This window comes from Macaca fascicularis, chromosome 10, assembly GCF_037993035.2.
Source record: "Macaca fascicularis isolate 582-1 chromosome 10, T2T-MFA8v1.1".
In the NCBI taxonomy this organism is placed as follows: domain Eukaryota; kingdom Metazoa; phylum Chordata; class Mammalia; order Primates; family Cercopithecidae; genus Macaca; species Macaca fascicularis.
The window spans coordinates 90,804,528-90,829,819 of NC_088384.1; the positions used below are offsets into that span (position 1 = coordinate 90,804,528).

Sequence of the window (25,292 nt, forward strand, 5' to 3'; positions counted from 1 at the left end):
TTTTTTTTTGTATTTTTTAGTAGAGACGGGGTTTCACCGTGTTAGCCAGGATGGTCTCGATCTCCTGACCTCGTGATCCGCCCGTCTCGGCCTCCCAAAGTGCTGGGATTACAGGCTTGAGCCACCGCGCCCGGCCAAATCACTAAGTATTTATAATGCATTACCACATTTCCAAAAATATGGGATATTTTGGTTGCGGTTTTTTTTTGCCACTGACTTGACCTAACAGCACTGCGGTTAGAGAACAGGATCTGTGTGATATTAATATGTGGTATTTACTGAAACTTGCTCTTGGAATAATCCCTGGTCAGTCTGTATAAATTTTCCATTTATGCTTGGGAATATTAAGAATTCTTGAATTATGACTGCACTTTTATTTTTTTTTGTTTTTTCTTCGAGATGGAGTCTCATTCTGTTGCCCAGGCTGGACAGCAGTGGTGCAATTTTGGCTCACCACAACCTCCACCTACCAAGTTCAAGCGATTCTCCTGCCTCAGCCTCCCAAGTAGTTGGGACTATAGGCACACGCCACCATGCCTGGCTAATTTTGGTATTTTTAGTAGAGACGGGGTTTCACTATGTTGGCCAGGCTTGTCTTGAACTCCTGACCTCGTGATCTGCCTGCCTCGACCTCCCAAAGTGCTGGGATTATAGGCGTGAGCTACCATGCCCGGCTGACTGCATGGTTTCTATGTATGTCCATTATATAAAAGGTATATTGTTATTCAAGCTTTCCTTTATCCTTACTAATTTTTTACAAACTTGGCCATCAATTACTCACAGAGGTGTGTTAAATCTCCCCTAAGGTTTGCTATTTACATGCAATTCTTAAATGTTTTGAGGCTAGGTTGTTAAGTACATAAGAGTTTAGCAACTTCCTGGTGAATTTTTCCTTTTACATTATATTGTGGCCCTATTTACCTTCAGTGATGCTTTTTATTTTAATGTCTGTTTTATCTGATAAAAATATTCTTATACTTTTCTTGGTTAATAGTCACCTTGTTAATCTTTCTATCTTTCTAACTTTGAACCTTCTGAGTCCTTATATTTTATGTGTTTCCTGTAACAGCACATAGGTAAACCTGAGAATACTACTCTGATTAATCATTTCCTTTTTATCAGTGTTCATAATCCATTTACCTTTATTGTTAATTACTAGTATAATTTTATTTATTTTGTCATTTTATGATTTCTATTTACCCTTTTTTTCTGTGCTGTCTTCCTATTTTTCCTGAATATTACTGGATTAATTTTTTTTTTATCATGGTCTTCCTCTTTAATCCTCTACTACTAGTTTAGAAGTTATATATTCCATTCACATTATTTTACTGGTATCTTTAAAATGTCAACAGACATATCTCACTTAAAGTTTAAAGACAATATATGATCATCATTATTACTAAATAAGTCAAGGCTTATTTAGATTTACCCCATGCTTATCAATTATTTAGCTCACCATTCCTTCTTAGATCTTATTTCTTCCATCTTAGGTTCAATTTTCTTCTTCCTGAAGTACATCCTTGAGCAGTTCAATTAGCAAGGGTCTGTTAATGGTAAATTCTCTTAGTCTCTTTGAAAAGCTCTTTATTTCATACTACTCTTGATAGTATAGCTATGTTTAAAATTCTAGGCGGTCAATTATTTTCTCAGCACTTTGAAAAAATTATTCCAATGTTTCCTGGCCTCCAATGCTGCTGTTGAGAAATCAAGGAAAGCTGATAGTCTTTCCTTTGCAAATAATAGGTCTTTTCTTTTGGGTTGCTTTTAGCATTCTGTTTTTCAATGTTCTGAAGTTTTTTTTGTTTTGTTTTGTTTTGTTTTTGAGACGAGTCTCACTCTGTCGCCCAGGCTGGAGTGCAGTGGCCAAATCTCAGCTCACTGCAAGCTCCGCCTTTCGGGTTCACGCCATTCTCCTGCCTCAGCCTCCCGAGTAGCTGGGACTACAGGCGCCCGCCACCTCGCCTGGCTAGTTTTTTGTATTTTTTAGTAGAGACGGAGTTTCACCGGGTTAGCCGGGATGGTCTCGATCTCCTGACCTTGTGATCCCCCCATCTCAGCCTCCCAAAGTGCTGGGATTACAGGCTTGAGCCACCGCGCCCGGCCCTGAAGTTTTACAATATTGTGTCTAGATGTAGATTTATTTTTATTTTGTAGTGCTCAGGATTACTGGGCTTCTGAATCTGAGGACTTATGTCTTTCATCCATTCTGGAAAAATTTTAGCCATTCTCTGACTGTCATCCCTCCTCAATTTCTTTATCTTATTCAGGAACTCTTTTCAAACATGTTAAACCTTCTCATTTTATCCTTCTTGTCTCTTGACCTCTTTCATATTTCCATCTCTTTTTCTCTGCTGCATCCTAAGTGATTTATTCAAATTCACCTTTCAATCCAGCTATTTCTAATTTGCTGAATAAGTTATTCACTTTATTTTTAAATTTCTGTAAGTTCTGTTCCCCCATCTCTCCTTATGTTTTAATAGTGTCTTGTTTTCTTATGATTCTCGTAATTGTTAATACTTTGATATTCCTATTACCTAAAATTCTGGAGGGAGCGAGTCTAATCCTAAATTGTATAAATTCAGAATATAAGCTCATTTATATCAGGTTTTAACTAGAAGTCTGCAATGACTAGGGTTGAGAATATGCCCCTCCACAGCTTCAACAGTTATCACCAGTCTAGACCCACCTAATGTTAATGACTTAGCCTGTTAATGGGTATTCACTAACATATTAAATGTCCAAAATGCAAGAGGGTAGAGAAGACAATTCCACAACACCCATTTTCCCACCTCATGTCTACAGCCCCAGCAAACACAGACAAATTTCCTATTAATTTCCCATTAATTTCCCTATGCCAGAGGGTGACATTTTCCTAATCTATCTTTCACTGAAAATTCTGGTTTCATGAGGAATTTTGAATTCTAACTTGCTTCTTCATGTTGACCCAAGGCTTTATTTTTTATCCCTTCCCGGCCATTAAAACCCAAATGCTTTAGACCCTGCAGAATCTCATTTGTTTACTGCTGTTTAAATATTCACCTTTGACTTTTTTTTTTTTTTTGGCCCTAGGGAGTTCCTCTACTTTCTTTCCCCACCCCTCTGCTTCCAAGCCCAGCTACATTTTTTTTTTTTTTTGGACACGGAGTCTTGCTCTGCACCCAGGCTGGAGTGCAGTGGCTTGATCTTGGCTCACTGCAAGCTCCACCTCCAGGGTTCACACCACTCTCCTGCCTCAGTCTCCCAAGCAGCTGGGAATACAGGCACCCGCCACCACACCCGGCTAATTTTTTGTATTTTTAGTAGAGACAGAGTTTCACCGTGTTAGCTAGGATGGTCTCGATCTCCTGACCTCATGATCTGCCCGCCTCGGCCTCCCAAAGTGCTGGGATTACAGGCGTGAGTCACCGTGCCCGGCCGCCCAGCTACATATTAAGTGTTATAGGCAGGGCACGGTGGCTCACGCCTGTAATCCCAGCACTTTGGGAGACTGAGGCGGGTGGATCACTTGAGGTCAGGAGTTCGAGACCAGCCTGGCCAAGACAGTGAAACTACTAAAAATACAAAAATTAGCCAGACATGGTGGTGGGCACCTGTAATCCCAGCTGCTAGGGAGGGTGAGGCAGAGAATTGCTTGAACCTGGGAGGCAGAGCTTGCAATAAGTCGAGATCGCACAACTATACTCCAGCTTTGGTGACAGAGCAAGACTTTGTCTCGAAAAAAAAAAAAAAAAGTTGTATTTTAAGGTATTTTGTAGTTGGAGAGGACAGTTAGGCTAATGTTTATCTATTGAAACTGGATTTGTTTCTGAGGAATTGCACCTGGTTTTTTAAAGATGGTAGTTAGACAATTAAGAAAGCTCTCACGAGGGCTTGGTGTGGTGGCTCACGCCTGTAATCCCAGCACTTTGTGAGGTCTAGGCAGGTGGATCACCTGAGAGCAGGAGTTTGAGACCAGTCTGGCCAACACGGTGAAATCCCATCTCTATTAAAAATATAAAAATTAGCCAATTAGCCGGGTGTGGTGGCACCCGCCTGTAATCCTAGTCACTCTCGAGGCTGAGGTGAGAGGATCACTTGAACTCAGGAGGTGGAGGCTACAGTGAGCTGAGATCATGCCACTGTACTCCAGCCTGGGTGACAGAGTGAGACTCCTTCGCAAGGAAAAAAAAAAAAGAGAGAGAAAGCTCTCGTGAGATAAGAAACAGGTTTTTGGCCGGCGCAGTGGCTCACGCCTGTAATCCCAGCACTTTGGGAGGCCAAGGCAGGCGGATTAAGAGGTCAGGAGATCCACACCATCCTGGCTAACACAGTAAAACCTCATCTTTACTAAAAATACAAAAAAAAATTCAGCCGGGCGTGGTGGCAGTCGCCTGTAGTCCTAGCTACTCGGGAGGCTGAGGCAGGAGAATGGCGTGAACCCAGGAGGTGGAGCTTGCAGTGAGCCAAGATTGCGTCACTGCACTCTAGCCTAGGCAACAGAGCGAGAGTCCATCTCAAAAAAAAAAAAAAGAAAGAAAAAAAGGTTTTCTTGGTCCATAATAAGCTTCCTAATCCCAGAAAATTTCAAGTATATGCTGACTACATGTTCAATAGTGACACTATAACATGCATTCCAGTACTAGATGGGAATCTGCACAAGATCCAAGGTTCTCATCTAGGGGAAATTTTGTCCCCCAAGGGACATTTGGTAATGTCGGGAGACATTTTTAGGTGGCACAACTGCAGGGAAGTAGTGGTGCTACTGGCATCTGGTGGGTAGAAGCCACGGATGCTAAACATCCCACAACACACAGGACAGTCTCCCACAGCAAAAAATTATTGGCCCCAAACATCAACAGTGTTGAAGCTGAGAAACTTGAATTAAACGACTACTATGGTATCTAACAAATCTTTGAATTCTATAAGGCTATGAAAAAAAAACAGCCTATGGATTTAGTTTTAATTGCAAAAGACTCTTATTAGGAAACTTTCTGTTCCCCACGCTAAGAGAAGAAAGTAGTACTAAGAATGATTGAAAAACCAACTGCTGTAGATACACAATTCTAAAGTTATTTATTATAGTTTTAGAAGAGATTTAAGGTCTCTTTCCCCAGAAAAATTTAGCTGTTTAACCTAATATTAAACTTTGTTTGCATCCTTCAAGTCTCAATAGACAACAGAGAAAAGCAATCCTAAAATATGCTTGGCAGTAAAGAAAGATATCTTGGGGGTTAAAATGTTACTATTACTACAGGTCATTACTAATTGATTATTCCTGAAACTTTATACCATACACATTATCTCAATCTGAGTCCTTCATTAAATACAAATCTAACCTGATTTCAATCTAAAGCTTCTCAGTTTCCTAGGCTGATAATCAACTATAGTACTATAATTGGCTGGGTACGGTGGCTCAGTTCATGTCTGTAATCCCAGCACTTTGGGAGGCGGAGGGGGCAGATCACCTGAGCCCAGGAGTTAAACCAGCCTGGTCAACATGGCAGAACCCTGTCTCTACAAAAAAACAAAACAAAACAAAACAAAAATAAGCCGGGTGTAGTCCCAGCTACCGAAGGGCTGAGACAGGAGGAACACTTGACCCTGTCTCAAAAAAAAAAAAAAAAAAAAAAGCACTAAAATTTACATGCACTTCTTAGGGATACTTAGTAAACATGCTTGCTATCTGCCAGATACTAGCCTAAGAGAGCTTGTAATTACAGTACTAATAACAATTAAGTGGAGTCTTAACATTTTAAGCCTAGAAGGGATCTCTAGCATTGTTTCTAGAACATAATTAAAGATGTTTATAAGCAACTAGGGTCAGTAAATATTAAGTCCTTTGGAAAAGAGTTGAGACTAGAACCCAGTTTCCTGATTTATTCATTCTTTCATTAACTATACGTAACTATATGGTAACTATAGGTTTATTCATTCTTTCATTAACTATATGTAACTTGGCTAGGCTTTTCCCACTCTGCTTCTGGCCCATGTCTTTCCAGTAGTGGCAACAGTGTCGTCTATAATTTCTCATAAAGCTACCTTAACACCAAATGCTCAGACTTCTGTGGGGAACTACATCTATGTACACGATACCAGGCTGGATATTTTACACCTATTATATGGTATTCCACAACAGCCCAACAGCACAGGTCCTGACATATATATTTTCCTAAGTCCTAACAAGAACTTAGGAAATGTTTGCTGCACTGCTCAGGGCCCTTCTACCTTCAAGCATGAGCTCAAAAGATGGTAGGTATTATTATTTCATTTTATTGTGAAGAAAGTATTGCTTGGGGAAGTATAGTAACTAGCTTGAGGTAACCAGTAAATGGTAGTACCAGAATAAAAACCTAGTTCAATTCTATGATCAATTCATTAGTTACAGTTCAGAATAGCATGTTTTTTTGTTTTGAGACAGAGTCTCGCTCTGTTTCCCAGGTTGGAGTGCGGTAGTGCAATCTCGGCTCACTGCAACCTCTGCCTCCCAGGTTCAAGTGATTCTCCTGCCTCAGCTTCCTGAGTAGCTGGGATTATAGGCACCTACCACCACACCTAGCTAATTTTTGTATTTTTAGTAGATACGGGGTTTCACCATCTTGGCCAGGCTGGTCTTGAACTCCTGACCTCAGGTGATCCACCCACCTCGGCCTCCCAAAGTGCTGGGACTACAGGCGTGAGCCACCGTGCCCGGCCAAGAATAGCACCTTATAAATTGAGCTCCTCTATACTGCTGCATTTCTCTAAGAGCTACTGTGGTAGAGTGGGAAGGAAATGACTGGGTAAGCAGGTTCTTACTCAGGTTCAACCACAGCAGCTCTGCTTTTCTGTTTTATTTGAATAAAGGGTCCTGCAGCTGAAAAAATTTGAAAGCCACTAGTGCAGTGAAAAAAGCACTAAACTGGGCGTTAGAAGATCTGTGATACTAGTTTATTGCTCCTTGACCCTGGGCAAATCACTTCCTTTATGTGAGTTCCACAGCTTCCTCAGCTTTAAATGACAGTCAGCTCAAATCTAATATTCTGATATTCACAGAATATTGAGTTCAATCTCTGAAGAAGAGATTTCAAGATTACTAGAAAAGGAAGCAATTTATAACTCTCAAATTCTAAACACGTAAAAACTCATATTCTTCCACATACATCTTCAGAATCCACATAAACACACAAGAATTCAATTTACAGATATTCTCAGCCTCAGAGAAAGTGGGAGTTGGAAAGCTACATTCTCCATTGTACTATTAATATTAACATAATGAGGGTAGAAAATGTCTCATTCATTTCTATTTCCAACAGCACAGGTCCTGTCACACAACAAGAAGTCAATAAATGTTTGCTGCATGGCTCAGTGTTCATCAACCTTTAAGCATGAGACCAAAAGATTGCAAAGATGCTTCATGCTGTGACCCCTAGCCTCCAGGAATGACTCATGTCTAGCTTTCCTGATTCAACAAATAGAGATGTAAGTATGCCATGAACCCCCACCTATCTTGCAGGGCTCAAATGATCAAATAAGCCAAAAAGGAAACTAGTAAAATGTCATACAATTGAGTCGGAGGTCTTACCTGGACCACCTGCCATGGGAAATCCTGCCTCCATCCTAACTGAATTTCCGGCTCCGATGGGTCCATTCATTCTCACATCTTGGCTTCGGTTCTGAGCCAAAGCCAGGTTGATAGCACCTTCCCCTGAGAATGACAGTCAAGTGATAAAAAGGAAATCATTAGAATAAAATGCAAATTTTGTTTATAGATAGCTATATAAGTGCTGTAGTTATCCGTGCTTTTGAAGAATCATGGTTAGTTTACCACCAGAACAATGGTGGGTTCAATGTAGATGGGTCTTTCTTCAACCCATCTGAGTAGGTTTCATTAAGCACAAAGAGATATAACCAATTCTTGTAATAAGGAAGCAGGGTGACCATGAATGATGCTTAGTATCAACAGAGATCCTGGAACTCTGAATATTTATTTTCAACCATCTTACCAATTGTGTGTGTGTGGGGTGTGTGTGTATAATGGAAGAAAATGTTCTCAAAAACTCTCAAAATCCTAGACTTTCTTTTGATAATTTATGATCAGAAGGTAGATATTAAATATAAGTAGTTTTAATGAATAAAGAACATATACTGGTGCAGGGATACTAGCACTTGTGAACAAAATGCCACTTCCATTCAATAACTGCAACATAAACCTATTTCCAGCAGGAAAAAAATCATGCAATGAAGAGGAGATAGGTTGCTACAAATCTACTTTCTGAGACACCAAATGACAGGACCAGTATTTGTATAGGTTTTTGTTTATTGAGACGGGGTCTCACTTTGTCACCCAGGCTGGAGTGCAGTGACACAGTCATATAGCTCATCACCGCCTTAAATTCCTGGGCCTAAAGGGTCCTCCTGCCTCAGCCTTCTGAGTTGCTGGGACCACAGGCACATACCAGTATGTCCGGCTATGTATAGGATTTTCCTTTTTTTTTTTTTTTTTGAGACCGAGTCTCACTTTGTTGCCCAGGCTGGAGTGCAGTGGTGCAATCTTGGCTCACTGCAAGCTCCCCCTCCCGGGGTTCATGCCATTCTCCTGCCTCAGCCTCCTGAGTAGCTGGGACTACAGGCACCCGCCACCACACCCGGCTAATTTTTTTGTATTTTTAGTAGAGATGGGGTTTCACTGTGTTAGCCAGAATGGTCTCGATCTCCTGACCTTGTGATCCACCCAGCTCAGCCTCCCAAAGTGCTGGGATTACAGGCATGAGCCACCGCACCTGGCCTTTCTTTTTTTTTTTTTTGAGAAGGGGTTTTACTCTGTCGCTCAGGCTAGAGTGCAGTGGCATGATCTCAGCTCACTGCAACCTTTGTCTCCTGGGTTCAAGGGATTCTCCTACCTCAGCCTCCCGAGTAGCTGGAATTACAGGCACCCACCACCACGCCCAGATAATTTTTGCACTTTTAGTAGAGACAGAGTTTCACCATGTTGGCTAGGCTGGTCTCCAACTCCTGCCCTCATGTGATCACCCACCTCAGCCTCCCAAAGTGCTGGGATTATAGGCATGAGCCACCGTGCCTAGCCTGTATAGGATTTTTAATTTTATCTTATTTGAGCTTCACGGTACCCTCACAGGTAATGTTACTAGAAGTGTTCCAATTAAGTAGACTCTAAACTTAGAGGAAACTTAAATCTTACTTGGTCCAATGATAAAAAGGTCTCTGAAACAAGCTACAGAATGTTTCTTGCACTTAATGCAAAATTTTGACTACTGTTATTATAAGAGAGCACCACCTTGTGGAGAGTTAAAATATAGCTAGTCTGTGGCTGCTGAGCTGAAAGGTTGCACTCACCCAAGTCCTTCTATACTAGGGTTCAGATTCATAGGGTCAGATGGCAAAGTAGAAAGTTAATGAGACAAGGCAGTTTCCTCTGTCCTGTCACTGATCTAGGTCAGCTTTCTCTTTCTTTTTTTTTTTTTTCTGAGACGGAGTCTCACTCTGTCACCAGGCTGGAGCGCAGTGGTGTGATCTTGGCTCACTGCAGTCTCCACCTTCCGGGGTCAAAAGATTCTCCTGCCTCAACCTCCCGAGTAGCTGGGATTATAGGCGCATGCCAACACACCCAGCTAATTTTTGTATTTTTAGTAGAGACGGGGTTTCACCATGTTTACCAGGATGGTCTCGATCTCCTGACCTTGTGATCCACCCAAAGTGCTGGGATTATAGGCGTGAGCCACTGTGCCTGGCCTAGGTCAGCTTTCTATGTCTATTTTAACCAGGGAGGTTCACTGGTCACAGGGAACAAACATCCTACCAAAAAGGAAGCAATCACTGGGAGCTACCAGATGCTCTGGCTTGCCTCTAGAAATCAGGCGTAAAAGAGAAAGAGAATACAGGTCATGAGGGTTTCCACCAAAGGAAGGGAACTATTAATATACAAAATTTGTTAAGACATTCTAGGTAGAAAGAAAATTGTTCTGGAAAAGGACATCAGTTTGTCAGTTTGTATCATTCCTCTGCTTAAAACAGGTCCATTGCTTCTCACTATTTTAGAAATAAAGACCAAACTTTTTTTTTTTTGAGTCAGAGTCTCACCCTATTGCCTGGGCTGGAGTGCAATGGCACAATCTCAGCTCACTGCAACTTCCGCCTCCGGGTTCAAGTGATTCTCCTGCCTCAGCCTCCCAAGTAGCTGGGATTACAGGTGCTTGCCACCACGCCCGGCTAACTTTTGTATTTTTAGTAGAGACATTTTGGCCAGACTGGTCTCGAACTCCTGACCTCTGGCAATCTGCCCATCTCAGCCTCACAAAGTGCTGGGATTACAGGCATGAGCCACTGTGCCTGGCCAGGCCAAACTTCTTAACAGTCTACACAAGGGCTCAAATTATCTACCTAGCCAAGTGCTGTTCAACACAAATATAATATGAGCCACAGATACAATTTAAAATTTTCTAGAAGCCCCAGTAACAGATTAAATTAATTATCATTTATTTCACTTAATACATCCAATGTATTGTTATTCCAACATGTAACTAATGCAAAAATTATTTTTATTTTTTGAGACAGGGTCTCACTCTGTTGCCCAGGCTGGAGTGCAGTGGTGAGATAACAGCTCACTGCAGCACTGACCTACTGGGCTTAAGCGATCCTCCCACATCAGCTTCCCAAGTAGCTGGGACTACAGGAGTATGCCAACATGCCTGGCTAATTTTTTTCAGTTTTAAATTTTTTGTAGAGACAGGGTGGAGTCACTATATTGCCCAGGCTGGTCTTAAACTCCTGCGCTCAAGCAATCCTCCTGGCCTCAGCCTTCCAAAGTGCTGGGATTATAGGTGTGAGCCACTGAGCCTGGCCAATATAAGAATTATTGAGATACTTTACATTCTTTTGGGGGATACCAAATCTTCAAAATGTAATATGTATTTTATACTTACAGCGCATATCAGTTTTAACTAGCCACATTTTCAGTGCTCAAAAGCAACATACAGTCAGTCTGTGGCTACCAATACTGGACTGCCCATATTTAGCCCTGTCTATCTCTTTAACCTCATCTCATGCTATTTTTCTCCTTCAATAACAAGGATTCAGCCCCAGTGTTTCTTTTTAGTTTCTTAGGCACACAAGGCTGCTTCTTACCCCAAGGCCTTTGCTCATGTGGTTTCCTCTGCCTAGAACAGTTCTCCGCACTCTTCGCATAGCTAGCTTCTCAATTTTCACGTAATCTTAAGTGTCACATGCCCAAAAAGGCCTCTACCAACCATCTTATCCAAGGTTAGGTAACTTTTATCAGAACATCTTGTTATTTCTGCAGAGCACATTCCACGTAATCATTCACTCACTCATTTTCTTGCTTGCCTCCCCCATCACTATACAGGGGTAATCACAAGTCTGTCCTTATTCCTTTACATCTGTTGTTCCAGCATAATTAATAGCATTCTCTTTCACTTTCAGAAGTGTCCTACTTTAGGCTGGGGATGGTGACTCACGTTTGTTAATCCCAGCACTTTGGGAGGCCAAGGTGGGAGGATTGCTTCAGACCAGGAGTTCAAGACTAGCGACATGGTGAGACCCCATCGCTATGAAAAATTAGTCAGGCCCATGCTGGCATGTACCTGTGGTCCTAGCTACTCAGGAGGCTGAGATGGGAGGATCGCTTGAGCCCAGGAGGCTGAGGCTACAGTGAGTTGTGTTTGTACCACTGCACTCCAACCCAGGCAACATAGTGAGACTTTGTCTCAAATAAAAAAGAAAGAAAAGTGTCCTAATTTAATGATAAATTATATGACGATCTATAATATATCCTTTATACATAAAATAGTGCCTGGTACATGGCAGGTGCTCATTAGCTATTTTTAAAATACAAACAGTCATCTTATTTATAACCTTACAAAGGATTATAGGCATTTTTCTACATGACAAATTAAGTTCTGGAAAACCTCACATTTATCAAATCTCATACTCACAATAAGAGGGTTAGGGCAAACTGAAAACCTATGAGACTTTGTAACCAGAGCTCTAATAAAAGCAGTAACTGGTGGAGGCAAAATACCAGAAAAAATGCAGTGGAAATGCCTGGTTAAAGCTGCTGAGATAATGCAGATGTAGTGGAGCTCTGAGCCAGTGGGGCTGCCATTAAGGTGGACACAGGAAGAAATGCAACCTGTCATGAGCTGAGAGCCACGCAAGGCTGGGGGACGCACGTCAGGAAGGCACACGAATGCACACTCTCATCCTTAATTTTAATAGAGCTGAAAAGACTCCCACACATGCAACAGCTGAGTGAAAAGCTTTTTCTTGTTGATAATTATAATTCTATTTCTACTATTCCAGCTCCTCTTACCTAAGAAAAAAAATCACATCTTAATAAACAGAATTTCCACATTATACTGCTATTATTCCCCTATTTGCCAACTGCATATATGCCAATTCATGTCAAAGAGAACACTACGGGCTCCCAAACTTGCCAATTAGGGGTCCACAAACTACGTCTTGTGGGCCAAATGCAGCCCACTGCATGTTTATTTAAATAAAGTGTTATTGAAATCCTGCCATGTTTACTTGTTTACATATTGCCTATGGCTGTTTTTGCCCTACAAGACAGAGCTGAGTACTTGTTGAGTTGAGATCTTATGGCCTGAAAAGCCAAAAATATTTATTCTTGGCCCTTTATAGAAAAAGTTAGCAGACTACCACTTTAGATCACCATGAATTTACAGAGGTGGCACAAAATGTCCTCAAAAAGATGTTTCCCCAACTCCCTGGCCAAAACTTAAAAAAGGAAGGGTACAGGGAGTATTAGTCAATGGAGAATGGACTCTTGCGAGAACAACCTGTCCCTCAAGCCTTGCAGCAGACATGACAGTGGCAACATTCCTTCTTTTTGTTTTTTTGAGACAAAATTTCGCTCTTGTCGCCCAGGCTGGAGTGCAGTGGCATGATCTCGGCTCACCATAACCTCTGCCTCCTGCGTTCAAGCAATTCTCCTGCCTTAGCCTCCCGAGTAGCTGGGACCACAGGCATGCACCACCATGCTGGGCTAATTTTTATATTTTTAGTAGAGTCGGGGTTTCACCACGTTGGCCAGGCTGCTCTCAAACTCCTGCCCTCAAGTGATCCATCCACCTCAGCCTCTCAAAGTATTGGGATTACAGGCGTGAGCCACCGTGACTGGCCAACATTCCTTCTTACAATTTACAAAATCAATAGCCCAGTTCCACAAAAGCAATAGCTGCTGCCATCACTTCACTCCTGCCTGAATTCCCAGGATTGTAAGAACAGAGATCATCTGGGACACACATGTAGCCTAAAAGTTAAAGAACTCTTTCTGTATTGTGATAATCATTGTCATATGTGAATTTCATAATTTCTTAAAATATGTTATCTATTTGCTTCCTTGCTAGTACTCATGTTTGAATTTATGGCTATAATATTAAGGGAGAACCAGCATTTTATCCTTTTAGGAAGTAGGTCTGCTTAAGAGATAAAACTGGTACTTCTTTCTCCAGTGAAAAACACTATCAATTAAGGTTTTGAAGTCTTTAAATAGGAACAGAGACCATAAAACGTGGGGTTTTAAAGAAACCACTTATGTGTCCCTTAAAGTATAAACAGCCCACACACTGTTATTTTATCCAACAGTTGTTCGACTTCCACTCTTCCTAATAGTTCCTCCTACAGATTGCTGTGAATTAACTATACTTTTCTGGATCCTTTTCGATAGTTCCACATTTTTCAAATTAAAGTGGTTATTGTTTAAGCCACTATCCCCTCATTTATTAAGTGGTGAAATTTATCCCATTTCTCAATCTACATATAACCCTTTCTAAATAATCTGTTTGTTGGTATTTCCCCTTTGAGGGCACAGCAACCTACAATGCTAGACTGCATAAAATGTGTCTCACTCCTATAAACAAAATGATGACCTCGGCTGCTGAGGTTTCACGGAGCATTTAGGTTCTACGTAAGCACAGGGCCAGGAGGACCTGGCCTACTGTGGAAGGGAAAGTTGGAATTGCTGGTTGTCACCTGGTTGTATCAACACAGGAGGGGAAGAGGGGGGTCTAGTTCACTGAGCTTCCAAAGAGCTCTCCCACACATGGTAGGTACTTATATCTCTCACAGGTTTGTCTTCCTTACTAAAGTCATAAGCTCTTCCGAGTTTATAACAGTAAGGACAATATTTATCACTGTATTCCAAATGCTAAAGCTTATAGTCTATGGGGGATAAAACAACAATCAATAATTGCTCTAATGAAAGTGTGAGATACATGATCTGAAGGAGAGAAACAAACTTTTGTGAGAGCACATAGCAAAGGACTCTGACTTGCCAAAGGAGTTCAGAGAATACATCCTCAAGATTTAAGCTGATACCTGAAGGCTGAGCAGGCATGAACTAGGGGAAGGGGGGCTGGTAGGGGATAGTATTTCATTCAGAAAAGACATCAATACAAAGGACCTGTGGCAGCAGGAAGAGAAAGTTGAGAAGCTGGAACACAGGGGGCAAGGGAGGAGAGTTATATAAGATAAGGCTGGATGAAGAAGGTAGAGGTGAGACCATGCAAGGCCTGAGGTCATGGTAAGGAGTTTGGTCTTCATTCTTTGAATAATACCAAGAGATAGTAGGATTTTAATCTAGGGGTGTAGGGGTGTGTGTGTGTGTGTGTGTACCAAGAGATAGTAGGATTTTAATCTAGGGGTGTAGGGGTGTGTGTGTGTGTGTGTGTGTGTGTGTGTGTGTGTGTGTGCGCGGCGCGTGCACGCCTGCTCATCTAATTTTCATTTTGAAAAAGATCATTCTGGTAAAAATATTGACAATGAACACTGTGGGCCGGCATGATGGCTCACGCCTGTAATCCCAGCACTTTGGGAGGCTGAAGAAGGTAGATCAACTGAGGTCAGAAGTTTGAGACCAGCCTGGCCAAGATGGTGAAACCTCGTCTCTACTAAAAGCACAAAAATTAGCTGGGCATGGTGGTACGTGCCTGTAATCCCAGCTACTCGGGAGGCTAAGGCAGGAGAATCGCTTGAACCTGGGAAGTGGAGGTTGCAGTGAGCTGAGATCACGCCACTATACTCCATCCTGGGCAACAGAGCGAGACTCTGCCTCAAAAAAAAAAAAAAAGAAAGAAAGAAAAGAAAAAATGAACACTGCTACAAAAGGAGAGGACTGTTGAAGGCTTCGTAATCTGTTAGACGAATAAAGAAAATACTAAACTTTATTTGGTGGAAGGAAGGAAGCAAGTTAAATTATATGTTAAGCTGGGTACAGTGGTACAGGTGTAGTCCCAGCTACTCAGGAAGCTGAGATGGGAGGATCATCTGAGGCCAAGAGTTTGAGTCCAGCCTGCGCAACACAGAAAGACACCATCTCTAAAAACAACAATAACAAAGAAAACCACACAACTAAATAAATAAGACAAATCAATTCCTGGTCAGGATGCCAGCAAAATCAAAGTCTGAAAGACTGATGGTCAAAATTAGCCAAAGGAATGGAAACCAAGACTACAGATGTAAAGACCATCAGGACCCAGCAATAACCTCAGTCAGTCCCTCTTCATCTAAGGTGCTGCAAAGCAAAGTACAAGTTACATGAGTTGCTTGGCATTCTGAAACACAAGAGCAGAGGAACAGACAAAGCAGCATAGAAAATCATGCTATATTCTACTACTGTAATGATTCTGGTCTAGATGGGCACATGGCAAAGTAAAAGACCTTCAATCTGAACGGAGAGAATCCCTAAATCCCGAAGCTGCTGGTTGTTGCTCTGAGCAAGGATCCGTAGCCGCTCCGCTGCTTCCCGGGGGATGTTGAATGTCACACGCACGCTGTTCCAGGGCTCCACCTTCTGTACTTTTAGCTTGCTGGACTCTTGATTGTGAAAGAAAAAGAATTTTATTAGTAATCTTTTATCCACCAGAGGAGAGATGGAATTAAAAACAAACCAAAAGAGTAAAAGAATAAGGTGGAGCACCAGCTTGGAATAGCTAACAGAGCATGCTTTGGAGCTATATACTCAAATCTAATCCTAGCTTTGCCACTTAGCACCTGGATGACCATGAATGAGCTATTTAACCTTTCTGAAACTTACCTTTTTCTTTTCTAAAACTATGAAAAAAACTACTTCATCAGATTTTGAGTACAAATTAGATAATACATGCAGAAAAACCTAGCATAGTACCTGGCACATCACAGGCAATGAATAAATGGAAAGCAGTAAGATGGAGAAAGGATCATAAAAAAGAAGAGAGAGGTTAAGTTTAAATTAATAGAACAGGCTCATGCCTATAATCCCAGCATTTTGGGAGGCCGAGGTGGGTGGATCACAAGGTCAGGAGTTCATGACTAGCCTGGCCAACATAACGAAACCCTGTCTCTACTAAAAATATAAAAATTTGCTGGGCATGGTGGCACGCACCTGTAGTCCCAGCTACTCGGGAGGCAGAGACAGGAGAATTGCTTGAACCCAGGAGGTGGAAGTTGTGGTGAGCCTAGATTGTGCCACTGCACTCCAGCCTGGGCAACAAAGTGAGACTCCGTCTCAAAAAAAAAAAAAAAAAAGGCAAAGGACAGTTCTCCAGAAAAGATACACAAATGGCCAATAAGCACATGAAAAGATGCTTGACATAACTAATCATTAGAGAAATGCAAATCAAAATAAGATACCACCTCACAACCATTACCATGATACTATCAAAACCACAGAAAATAAACATTGGTGAAGATATGGAGAAACAGAATCCGCAGGGCATGGTGGCTCACACCTATAATCCCAGCATTTCGGGAGGCTGAGGCTGGTGAATCACTTGAGTTCGATCAGTCAGGAGTTTGAGATCAGCCTGACCAACATGGCAAAACCCCATCTCTACTAAAAATACAAAAATTAGCCAGGCATGGTGGTGCACACCTGTAGTCCCAGCTACTCAGGAGGCTGAGGCAGGAGAATCACTTGAACCCAGGAGGCAGAGGTTGCTGTGAACCAAGATTGCGCTACTGCACTCCAACCTGGGCAACAGAACAAGACTCCATCTCAAAAAAAAAAAAAAAAAGAAACTGGAACCGTTGTGCACTGTCAGTGGGAATGTAAAAGGATACAAGCTGCTGTGGAAAACGACAGTTTCTCAAAAAAAATTAAAAACAGAATTACCACAAGATGTAGCAATTCTACTTCAGAGTACACACTCAAATGAACTGAAAGCAGAGTCCCAGAGAGATATTTGTACACCATATTCATAGCAGCATTACTCACAATAGCTAAGATATAGAAGCAACCCAATGTCTACTGACAGATGAATGAATCAGTAAAATATGGTATATATATACAATGGAATATTATTATTATTATTTGAGACGGAATCTTGCTGTCACCAGGCTGGAGTGCAGTGGCGTGATCTTGGCTCACTGCAACCTCTGCCTCCTGGGTTCGAGCAATTCTTCTGCCTCACCATCCTGAGCCGGGACAACAGGTGTGTGCCACCACGCCCAGCTAATTTTTGTATTTTTAGTAGAGACAGGGTTTCACCATGTTGGCCAGGATGGTCTTGATCTCCTGACCTCATGATTGCCTGCCTCGGCGTCCTGAAGTGCTGGGATTATAGGCGTAAGCCACTGCACCCGGCCACGATGGAATATTATTAAGCCTTAAAAAGGAAGGAAATCCTGTCACATGGTGCAACATCAATGGACTTTGAGCATCTTACGCTAAGTAAAATAAGCCAGTCACAAAAAGGCAAAATTCCACTTATATGAAGGAAGTAGTCAAAAATCATAGAAACAGATAGTAGAATGGTGGTTTCCAAGGGCTAGGAGCAAGGAGGAAATGGGGGGTTGTTATTTAATGGTTAGAGATGTTCAATATATTTTTTTTTTTTGAGACAGAGTCTTACTCTGTCACCAGGCTGGAGCGCAGTAACGCGATATCGGCTCACTGCAACCTCCACCTCCCGCGTTCAAGTAATTCTCCTGCCTCAGCCTCCCAAGTAGCTGGGACTGTAGGCGCCCACCACCATGCCTGGCTAATTTTTGTATTTTTAGTAGAGACGGGATTTCACCATGTTGGCCAGGATGGTCTCAATCTCTTGACCACGTGATCCACCTGCCTCGGCCTCCCAAAGTGCTGGAATTACAGGCGTGAGCCACCGTGCCTGGACAGAGATGTTTAATTTTACAGGATGAAAAGAGTTAGGGCGACACATGGTGGTGATGGTTGCACAACATTATGAGTATATTTAATTTCCACTAAACTGTATGCTTAATAATGGTTAACATGGTAAATTTTATGTGTATTATACAATAAAAAATAATTTTTAAAAAAGTTAAGTAATTGAGGAGGTACTATTAAATGTAGTTACATTTTACAGGTTGGAAAGCAAATCCCAGGCATAGTTAGCTGATAAAAAAGTTATTTGGCTGGGTGCAGTGGTGCATGCCTGTAATCTTAGCACTTTGGGAGGCCAAGGTGGGCAGATCACTTGAGCTCAGGAGTTTGAGACCACCCTGAGCAACATAGTGAGAACTCATCTCTACAAAAAATAAACAGAAAATTAGCCACGTGCAGTAGTGTGCGCCTGTAGTCCCAGCTACTTGTGAAGCTGAGGTGGGAGAATTGTTTGAGCCTGGGAGGTCAAGGCTACAGTGAGCTGAGATCATGTCACTGCATTCCAGCCTGGGTGATGGGGTGAGACACTGCCTCAAAAAAGAAACAAAAACAAAAAAAGTTATTCAACAACCTCAGGCAAAACAATGTTCTCTTTTGTTATTAACTCAGCTAAACTGAATCTTCTGTATCCTTCATTCAGTTATACATTCTAATATTAAGATAATGGTCATTCAACACCTGTGAAAAGAAGGAAAAAAAGAGATAATGGTCATAGAGGAATATCTTTTCTCAAAATGAGAAATATCTATGGATAGAGGAAAGTGCCTACATGTTGCCTACAGCCCCTTCCAGCTCTTAAACCACTGTACACTGAATGTTAACTTTTCCAGATATGGAGTTCACTTGCTCTAATGTGGGAAAAAAAAGGGAAAACTTGCTAAAAGGAATGAGATAACACAATCACAGGAATTTAGAAAAGATTAGACAATATTTAGTCCAAGACTATTTTACAGGTGAGGAAACCAAGGCCCAGAAAGTGATCTGCTCAGAATCTTGTGGCTAACTAGTAGCATCAGAGATGTCATTAAAACCCAGCTCTGATTTTCAGGGCAATTTCCTTTCCATTACACGTAGGCTTCCAAACAGCAAAAGGCAGGAAGTTTGGGGATCCTGGCCACCAATCATAGACACTGCAGGACTTCTTCCCACTCTGAAGTGTACTGGAATCTTGTACATATTCTACACAAACATCAAATTTGCTTACGGTATTAACACTTGTAATATGCTTGCAGAAAAATCCATATTCCTAATAGTTATATCTTATCAAAATCTTTTTGAACTTTCATATTTGAGAGATTTGACTTAAAATTTTTTTGGACCAAGAATATAATCTGATAGCACCATAAATCTAGAATTGGTTATTTATTTTTATTTTTTTGACACTCACTCTGTCACCCAGGCTGGAGTGCAGTGGCGTGATCTCAGCTCACTGCAACCTCTGCCTTCTGGGTTCAAGCAATTCTCGTGCCTCAGCCTCCCGAGTAGCTCGGATTACAGTCACCTGCCAGCACGTCTGGCTAATTTTTGTATTTTTAGTAGACGAGGTTTCGCCACGTTGGCTGGGCGTGTCTCGAACTCCTGGCCTCAATTGATCCGCCCGCCTTGACCTCCCAAAGTGCTGGGATTACAGGCGCGAGCCACTGCGCCCACTTTTATTTATTATTTATTTTTTTAGACAGGGTCTCACTCTGTTGCCCAGGCTGGAGTGCAGGGCCACTATTAGAGCTCACTGCAGCCTTGACCTCCTTGGACTCAAGTGATCCTCCCACCTCAGCCTCTCGAGTAGCTGGGACTACAGGCGCACGCCAACATACCCAGCTAATTTTTGTATTTTCTGTAGAGATGAGGTCTCTCTATATTGTCCAGGCTGGTCTTGAACTCCTGGGTTCAAGTGATCCACACAACTCAACCTTCCAAAGCACTGGGATTACAGGTAAGAACTACTATGCCTGGCCTAGGTTTGGTAATTTATTTGAAAGCCATAAATAAATTGATTCAGCAATATATAAACAACAGAAAAATGTAGTAATTAATAAAGAGCAATGAACAATTACAGGCCCAGCTAGACCTTTATAATATATATTATAACTATGATTATGGTTACAATAATGTTGATAACGACATGAAAAATTCTTAATTGTATGCTAAAAATAATACATAACTATGAAGAATCGTATACAACACAGTAAAAAGCAGTTGAAAAAACAGCTTCCCTCCAGATAACAATCTCAAAGATAAAACCCCCAAGCCTAAAAAAAGCTAATTAACTCTTGATCAATTTAGGATTTGTGATTAAAGGAATAAATCTACGCTTTTCACTGTGTCTGAACGGATTAGATAATTGTGCTAACTAGAATAGAGAACATCTAAATCAAGGTTCAAAACCACAAATGCCTATAAGATCTGGACAGGTAATCTAAATGTGTGAAGAAGCCAGATGGGAAATGTGGTGAAGTGGGGTTGCTCTCAGTAGCAGCTGCTACTTAGTACCATCTGGGAAAGAGGGAGAACTCAATGTTACCAGATCTTCCTATTTTAAAAGATAAATGTAAAACTCTGGATTTTCATGCAATATATCTCAATTTTTAAAGCACTGGCAATGAAACTCAAACATTAAAAACAAACTAAATCTCAAACACTAATGTGGGCCAAATAACACATGGTTGCAGACTGGATCCAGCAAGTTGTCAGCTAGTGACTTCTGATATAAAAGTTAAGGGAATAAATTTAAAGTGCATTATAAGCAGACTCATGGAATAGTAAGTTTTCTAAGCTTTAAGGGTCCTTAAAGATTTCAATTTACAGATAAGGAAAATGAAGTCCAGAGAGTTAAAAACAAATAAATTTGGATATTGAGAATTACTTTTATCCACTACAGCAGATTATCCAACAATTTCCACGATAAGAAATACTTTATGTTAAGCTCTTCGATGTTACTTAAAAGAAAGAAAACATGTATATTTTTAAAATCCTAAAATTCTACCTTTGCACTTAAATTCGGCCTTTTGACCCAATTTAGCAAACTTGCTTTGTAAAACTCAAGATAGCCATAGAAGGGCAAACATTTCAAAAACAGTAACAGGAATAAAAAATAATTAAAGCAAATTACCCATGTGTAGCAAATTGGGCACATTTTTCAATATTGCATCTAATTTCCATTTGAAGTCTTTATCATCTATATTTCCTTTGAAGGCCACAAAAATTGTGGAATCCTCCAAAATACTATCACTTTTTGTGTCATCATCTTCTAGTCCGGAGTCAAAATCCATCTCTGAGTCTTCCATTGTTGATGAACACAAGGAAGTATAGATGTCTTCTAGGTTTGGAAGGTCATCCAAAACCATGGTGAATATTATTCCAGAAGCATGTGCCAAGCCGACAATAAGAAAACTTCTGAAAAGAGAAGATACAAAAGAGCATTACAATGCATAGTTATGCATTCAACAATGTATAATTCATAGTTCTATGAAAATTATAATTTATTTGACATAAGGAAATACTATAATTAAGAAATTACAAAAAAGAAGATAAGCTATTTTAATTATGATATTCTAAAACAATTAGTTCTTACAGTTATTACCAAAAATAAAAATACACCAGTCTTAAATTTAACATTCTTTTTATTATGTTATATGCCACTTTTTTGTAAGCCTAGAATGTCAGGAGAAGGGAACAAAGGATCACAAGAAAATAAAACAAGCACATACTTTTTGGGAATTATAGGCTGGTTGACCCCACAGAGCAAGGGGCTCCCCAAGACTCTCCCTACTTCTGTCCTGACAAAAGCTTAAAAGGAGCCAAGGTTTCTAAAGCCCTCTTCCTTCTCCAAACTACAAAGCACAACCAGACCTGACTAATAGCAACTGGATGATTACCTAAAATTCTGAAGTCTTTCATGAGCCATTTTAAACAATGTTTAAAGGGTTATTAACAGTGGAATGGCTGAAAATAATGATTCAGAAATAAACACTTAAAAATTCTTACATGAAAGGGCTGGGTGCGGTAGCTCACACCTGTAATCCCAGCACTTTGGGAGGCCAAGGTGGGCAGATCACTTGAGATCAGGAGTTTGAGACCAGCCTGGCCAACATAATGAAACCCTGTCTCTACTAAAATACAAAAATTAGCTGGGTGTGGTGGTGTGTGCCTGTATTCCCAGCTACTCAGGAGGCTAAGGCAGGAGAATTGCTTGAATCCGGAAGGGCAGAGGTTGAAGGAGCCGAGGTCGTGTCACTGCACTCCAGCCTGGGCGACAGAGTGAGACTCCATCTCAAAACACACACACACACACACACACACACACACACACACACACAAAAAAAAACCAAAAAAGGGGTTGATAGACGTTTATGAAAATAAAGAACTGTGTTCTGGACAGAATTAAATTGCTTCCTAACTTTTAGATATAAAGAAGTTACATTTTCTGCTATTTTCAGGTATACTGCTTACCAAAAAGTACATGTAGATCACACAGTGTGGCCATTTCCTCTGTTAGCTTTGGGACTGAAGATCACATACTTAACCCAAAAGTAAATGAATGAACATTAATTTCCAGCATTTGTGGTAAGCAAAAATGGCATGGAAACCTAAGAACCTCCCACAAATGTTCTAATAAAATAATCCCTTATAATTTTAACTATAACACAACATTGATTGATTGACTGACTGATTGAGACAGAGTCTCACTTTGGTGCCCAGGCTGCAGTGCGGTGGCACAATCTCGGCTCACTGCAACCTCCATCTCCCAGGTTCAAGCGATTCTCCTGCCTCAGCCTCCTGAGTAGCTGGGACTACAGGCAAGCACCATCATGCCCGGCTAATCTTCTGTAGTTTTAGTAGAGATGGGGTTTTGCCACATTGCCCAGGCTGGTTTCGAACTTCTGAGCTCAAGCAAGCCACTCACCCTGGCCTCCCCAAGTGCTAGAATTACAGACGTGAGACACCATGTCCAGCCTTTTATTTATTTATGGCACTTATTTATATTATTAAAATATTATAAATTATTACTTTATACTTGTAACTATAATTACAAGTTTCTTTTAAAAAAAAGGATAAGAACATTAATCCCCTAAAAAGCAACTATATTAGGCTGGTAGGATCATTGATAAATTTTATTTTCCTATTTTCCAAATATGCTGCAAATCATTAGGAAATACAAAACTGCTGTAATATGGTTATATTCCGTGCATAAATAAAAAAAAGTAACTGAAAAACTGTTTAACTTTTTTTTTTTAATTTATTTTTTTGAGACAGGGTCTTACTCTGTTGCTGGAATGCAGTGGCACAAACATGGCTCACTGCAGCCTCAACCTCCTGGGCTCAAGTGATCCTCTCACCTCAGCTTCCCAAGCAGCTGGGATTACAGGCATGTACCACCATGCCCAGCTAATTTTTAAAACTTTTTATAGAGATTGCATCTTGCCATATTGCCCAGGCTGGTCTCAAACTCTTAGGTTCAGGTGATTCTCCCACCTTAGCCTCCCAAAGTGCTGGGATTACAGGCATGAGCTACCATGTCCAGTCAATTTTTCTTTTTTAAATAGTGAGGCTGGGGGATGGCTTGAGGGCAGCAATTTGAGACGGGCGGATCACGAGGCCAGGAGATAGAGAGACGATCCTGGCTAACACGGTGAAACCCCGCCTCTACTAAAAAATACAAAAAAACTAGCCGGGCGAGGTGGCGGGCGCCTGTAGTCCCAGCTACTCGGGAGGCTGAGGCAGGAGAACGGCGTAAACCCGGGAGGCAGAGCTTGCAGTGAGCTGAGATCCGGCCACTGCACTCCAGCCTGGGTGACAGAGCAAGACTCCGTCTCAAAAAAAAAAAAAAAAAAAAAAAGACTAGCCTGGGCAACACACTGAGACCCTGTCTCTACAAAAAATAAAAAAATTAACTGGGTGTGCATGCCTATAGCTCCAGCTACTCAGGAGGCTGAGGCGGGAGGATCCCTCAAACCCAGGAGTTTGAAGCAGCAGTGAGCTACAATAGTGCCACTGCATTCCATTAAGGGTGATAGCAAGATTTTTGTCTCTAAAAATAAAAATAAAATAGGCCGGGCACGGTGGCTTATGCCTGTAATCCCAGCACTTCGGGAGGCTAAGGCAGGTGGATCACCTGAGGTCAGGAGTTCGAGACCAGCCTGGCTAACATGGTAAAACCCCGTCTTTACTGAAAATACAAAAATCAGCTGGGCGTGGTGGCAGGCACCTATAATCCCAGCTACTTGGGAGGCTGAGGCAGGAGAATCACTTGAACCCAGGAGGTGGAGGTTGCAGTGAGCCAAGATCGCACCACTGCACTCCAGCCTGGAGGACAAGAGCAAGACTTCGTCTCAAAAATTTAATAAATAAAATAAAATAAAATAATTGCTAGTGACTAAACTTCAACAGCAAAGGCTTTGCAAAAACCAACCTAAGCAACCTTTGGGGAAAAAATTCCTCTGTTATAAGAAAAAATACTTCCAAATTTCAGCAGAGCACCTTGTGTTCTGGCAATTATATCCTTTTCTTGTACTATGACTGTTACAATGAAACTGATTTGGGTGGTTAAGAAACAACAGCAGGGTCAGTGGTTCATACCTGTATTCCTAGCACTTTGGGAGGCAGAGGCCGGAGGCCTGCTTGAGCCTAGGAGTTCTAGACCAGGCTGGGTAACAGCGAGACCATGTCTCAAGTTTTTAAAAAATTAAAAAAACAAAAGAAACAACAGCAGTCAGAAAATCTCAAATTAATACCACTGCCCTTATTTAACTGCCATCTGCATTTTACAGATTTTTAATAAACTTTAGAGGTAATTAAACACAACTAATAAAGATTTTTAGGGCTTAAAAGTTGCTGCTTAGCAGGAAAAATGATGACTGCCTACAAAGCTATAGCTATTTAGCAACTATTCCAAAGTTGGAACAACTGCAAGAAAACAATTTAAAATCTAAGAAACATTTTCCAAAAGAATCTTTAACCAGAAAGGAGACTAACTAAAAAGCCTGGACTTTGATAGTCTCCCTAAATAGGCCGTTGGTCATGACATGAAGACTGTGTATCTAGATCTGGAAAACCTTATGCTGGCAGATACAGGAATTGTCAGTTTAACAATACTATGGGCACTACACAGTACTTTAAAAAAAAAAAAAAAAGAGAGAGAAATAGAAAGTCTATGAAAAATTGCTGGCCTTCCCTC

The 25,292-nt window shown here is 41.1% G+C and overlaps 1 protein-coding gene across 14 annotated transcripts in view; it reads right to left on the minus strand.

Moving 5' to 3' along the window:
- The window catches only part of NCOA6 (nuclear receptor coactivator 6), a 119,066-nt gene that overhangs the window by 49,731 nt on the left and 44,043 nt on the right, over nt 1-25,292 (minus strand). For 13 of the 14 annotated variants that reach the window (XR_012419295.1, XR_012419294.1, XM_074005083.1 and 10 more), the window contains 3 exons: nt 21,228-21,511; nt 15,676-15,831; nt 7,541-7,663 (listed from right to left, as the gene is read on the minus strand). Coding sequence is in view for 11 of the 14 variants with exons in the window: in XM_074005083.1 (XP_073861184.1) it covers nt 7,541-7,663; nt 15,676-15,831; nt 21,228-21,462 (514 nt within the window). In the remaining 3 variants the exon portion in view is untranslated. Of the gene's footprint in view, nt 1-1,456; nt 1,545-7,540; nt 7,664-15,675; nt 15,832-21,227; nt 21,512-25,292 lie in introns of those variants that run through there. The other variant, XM_065521773.2, reaches the window with a different exon arrangement.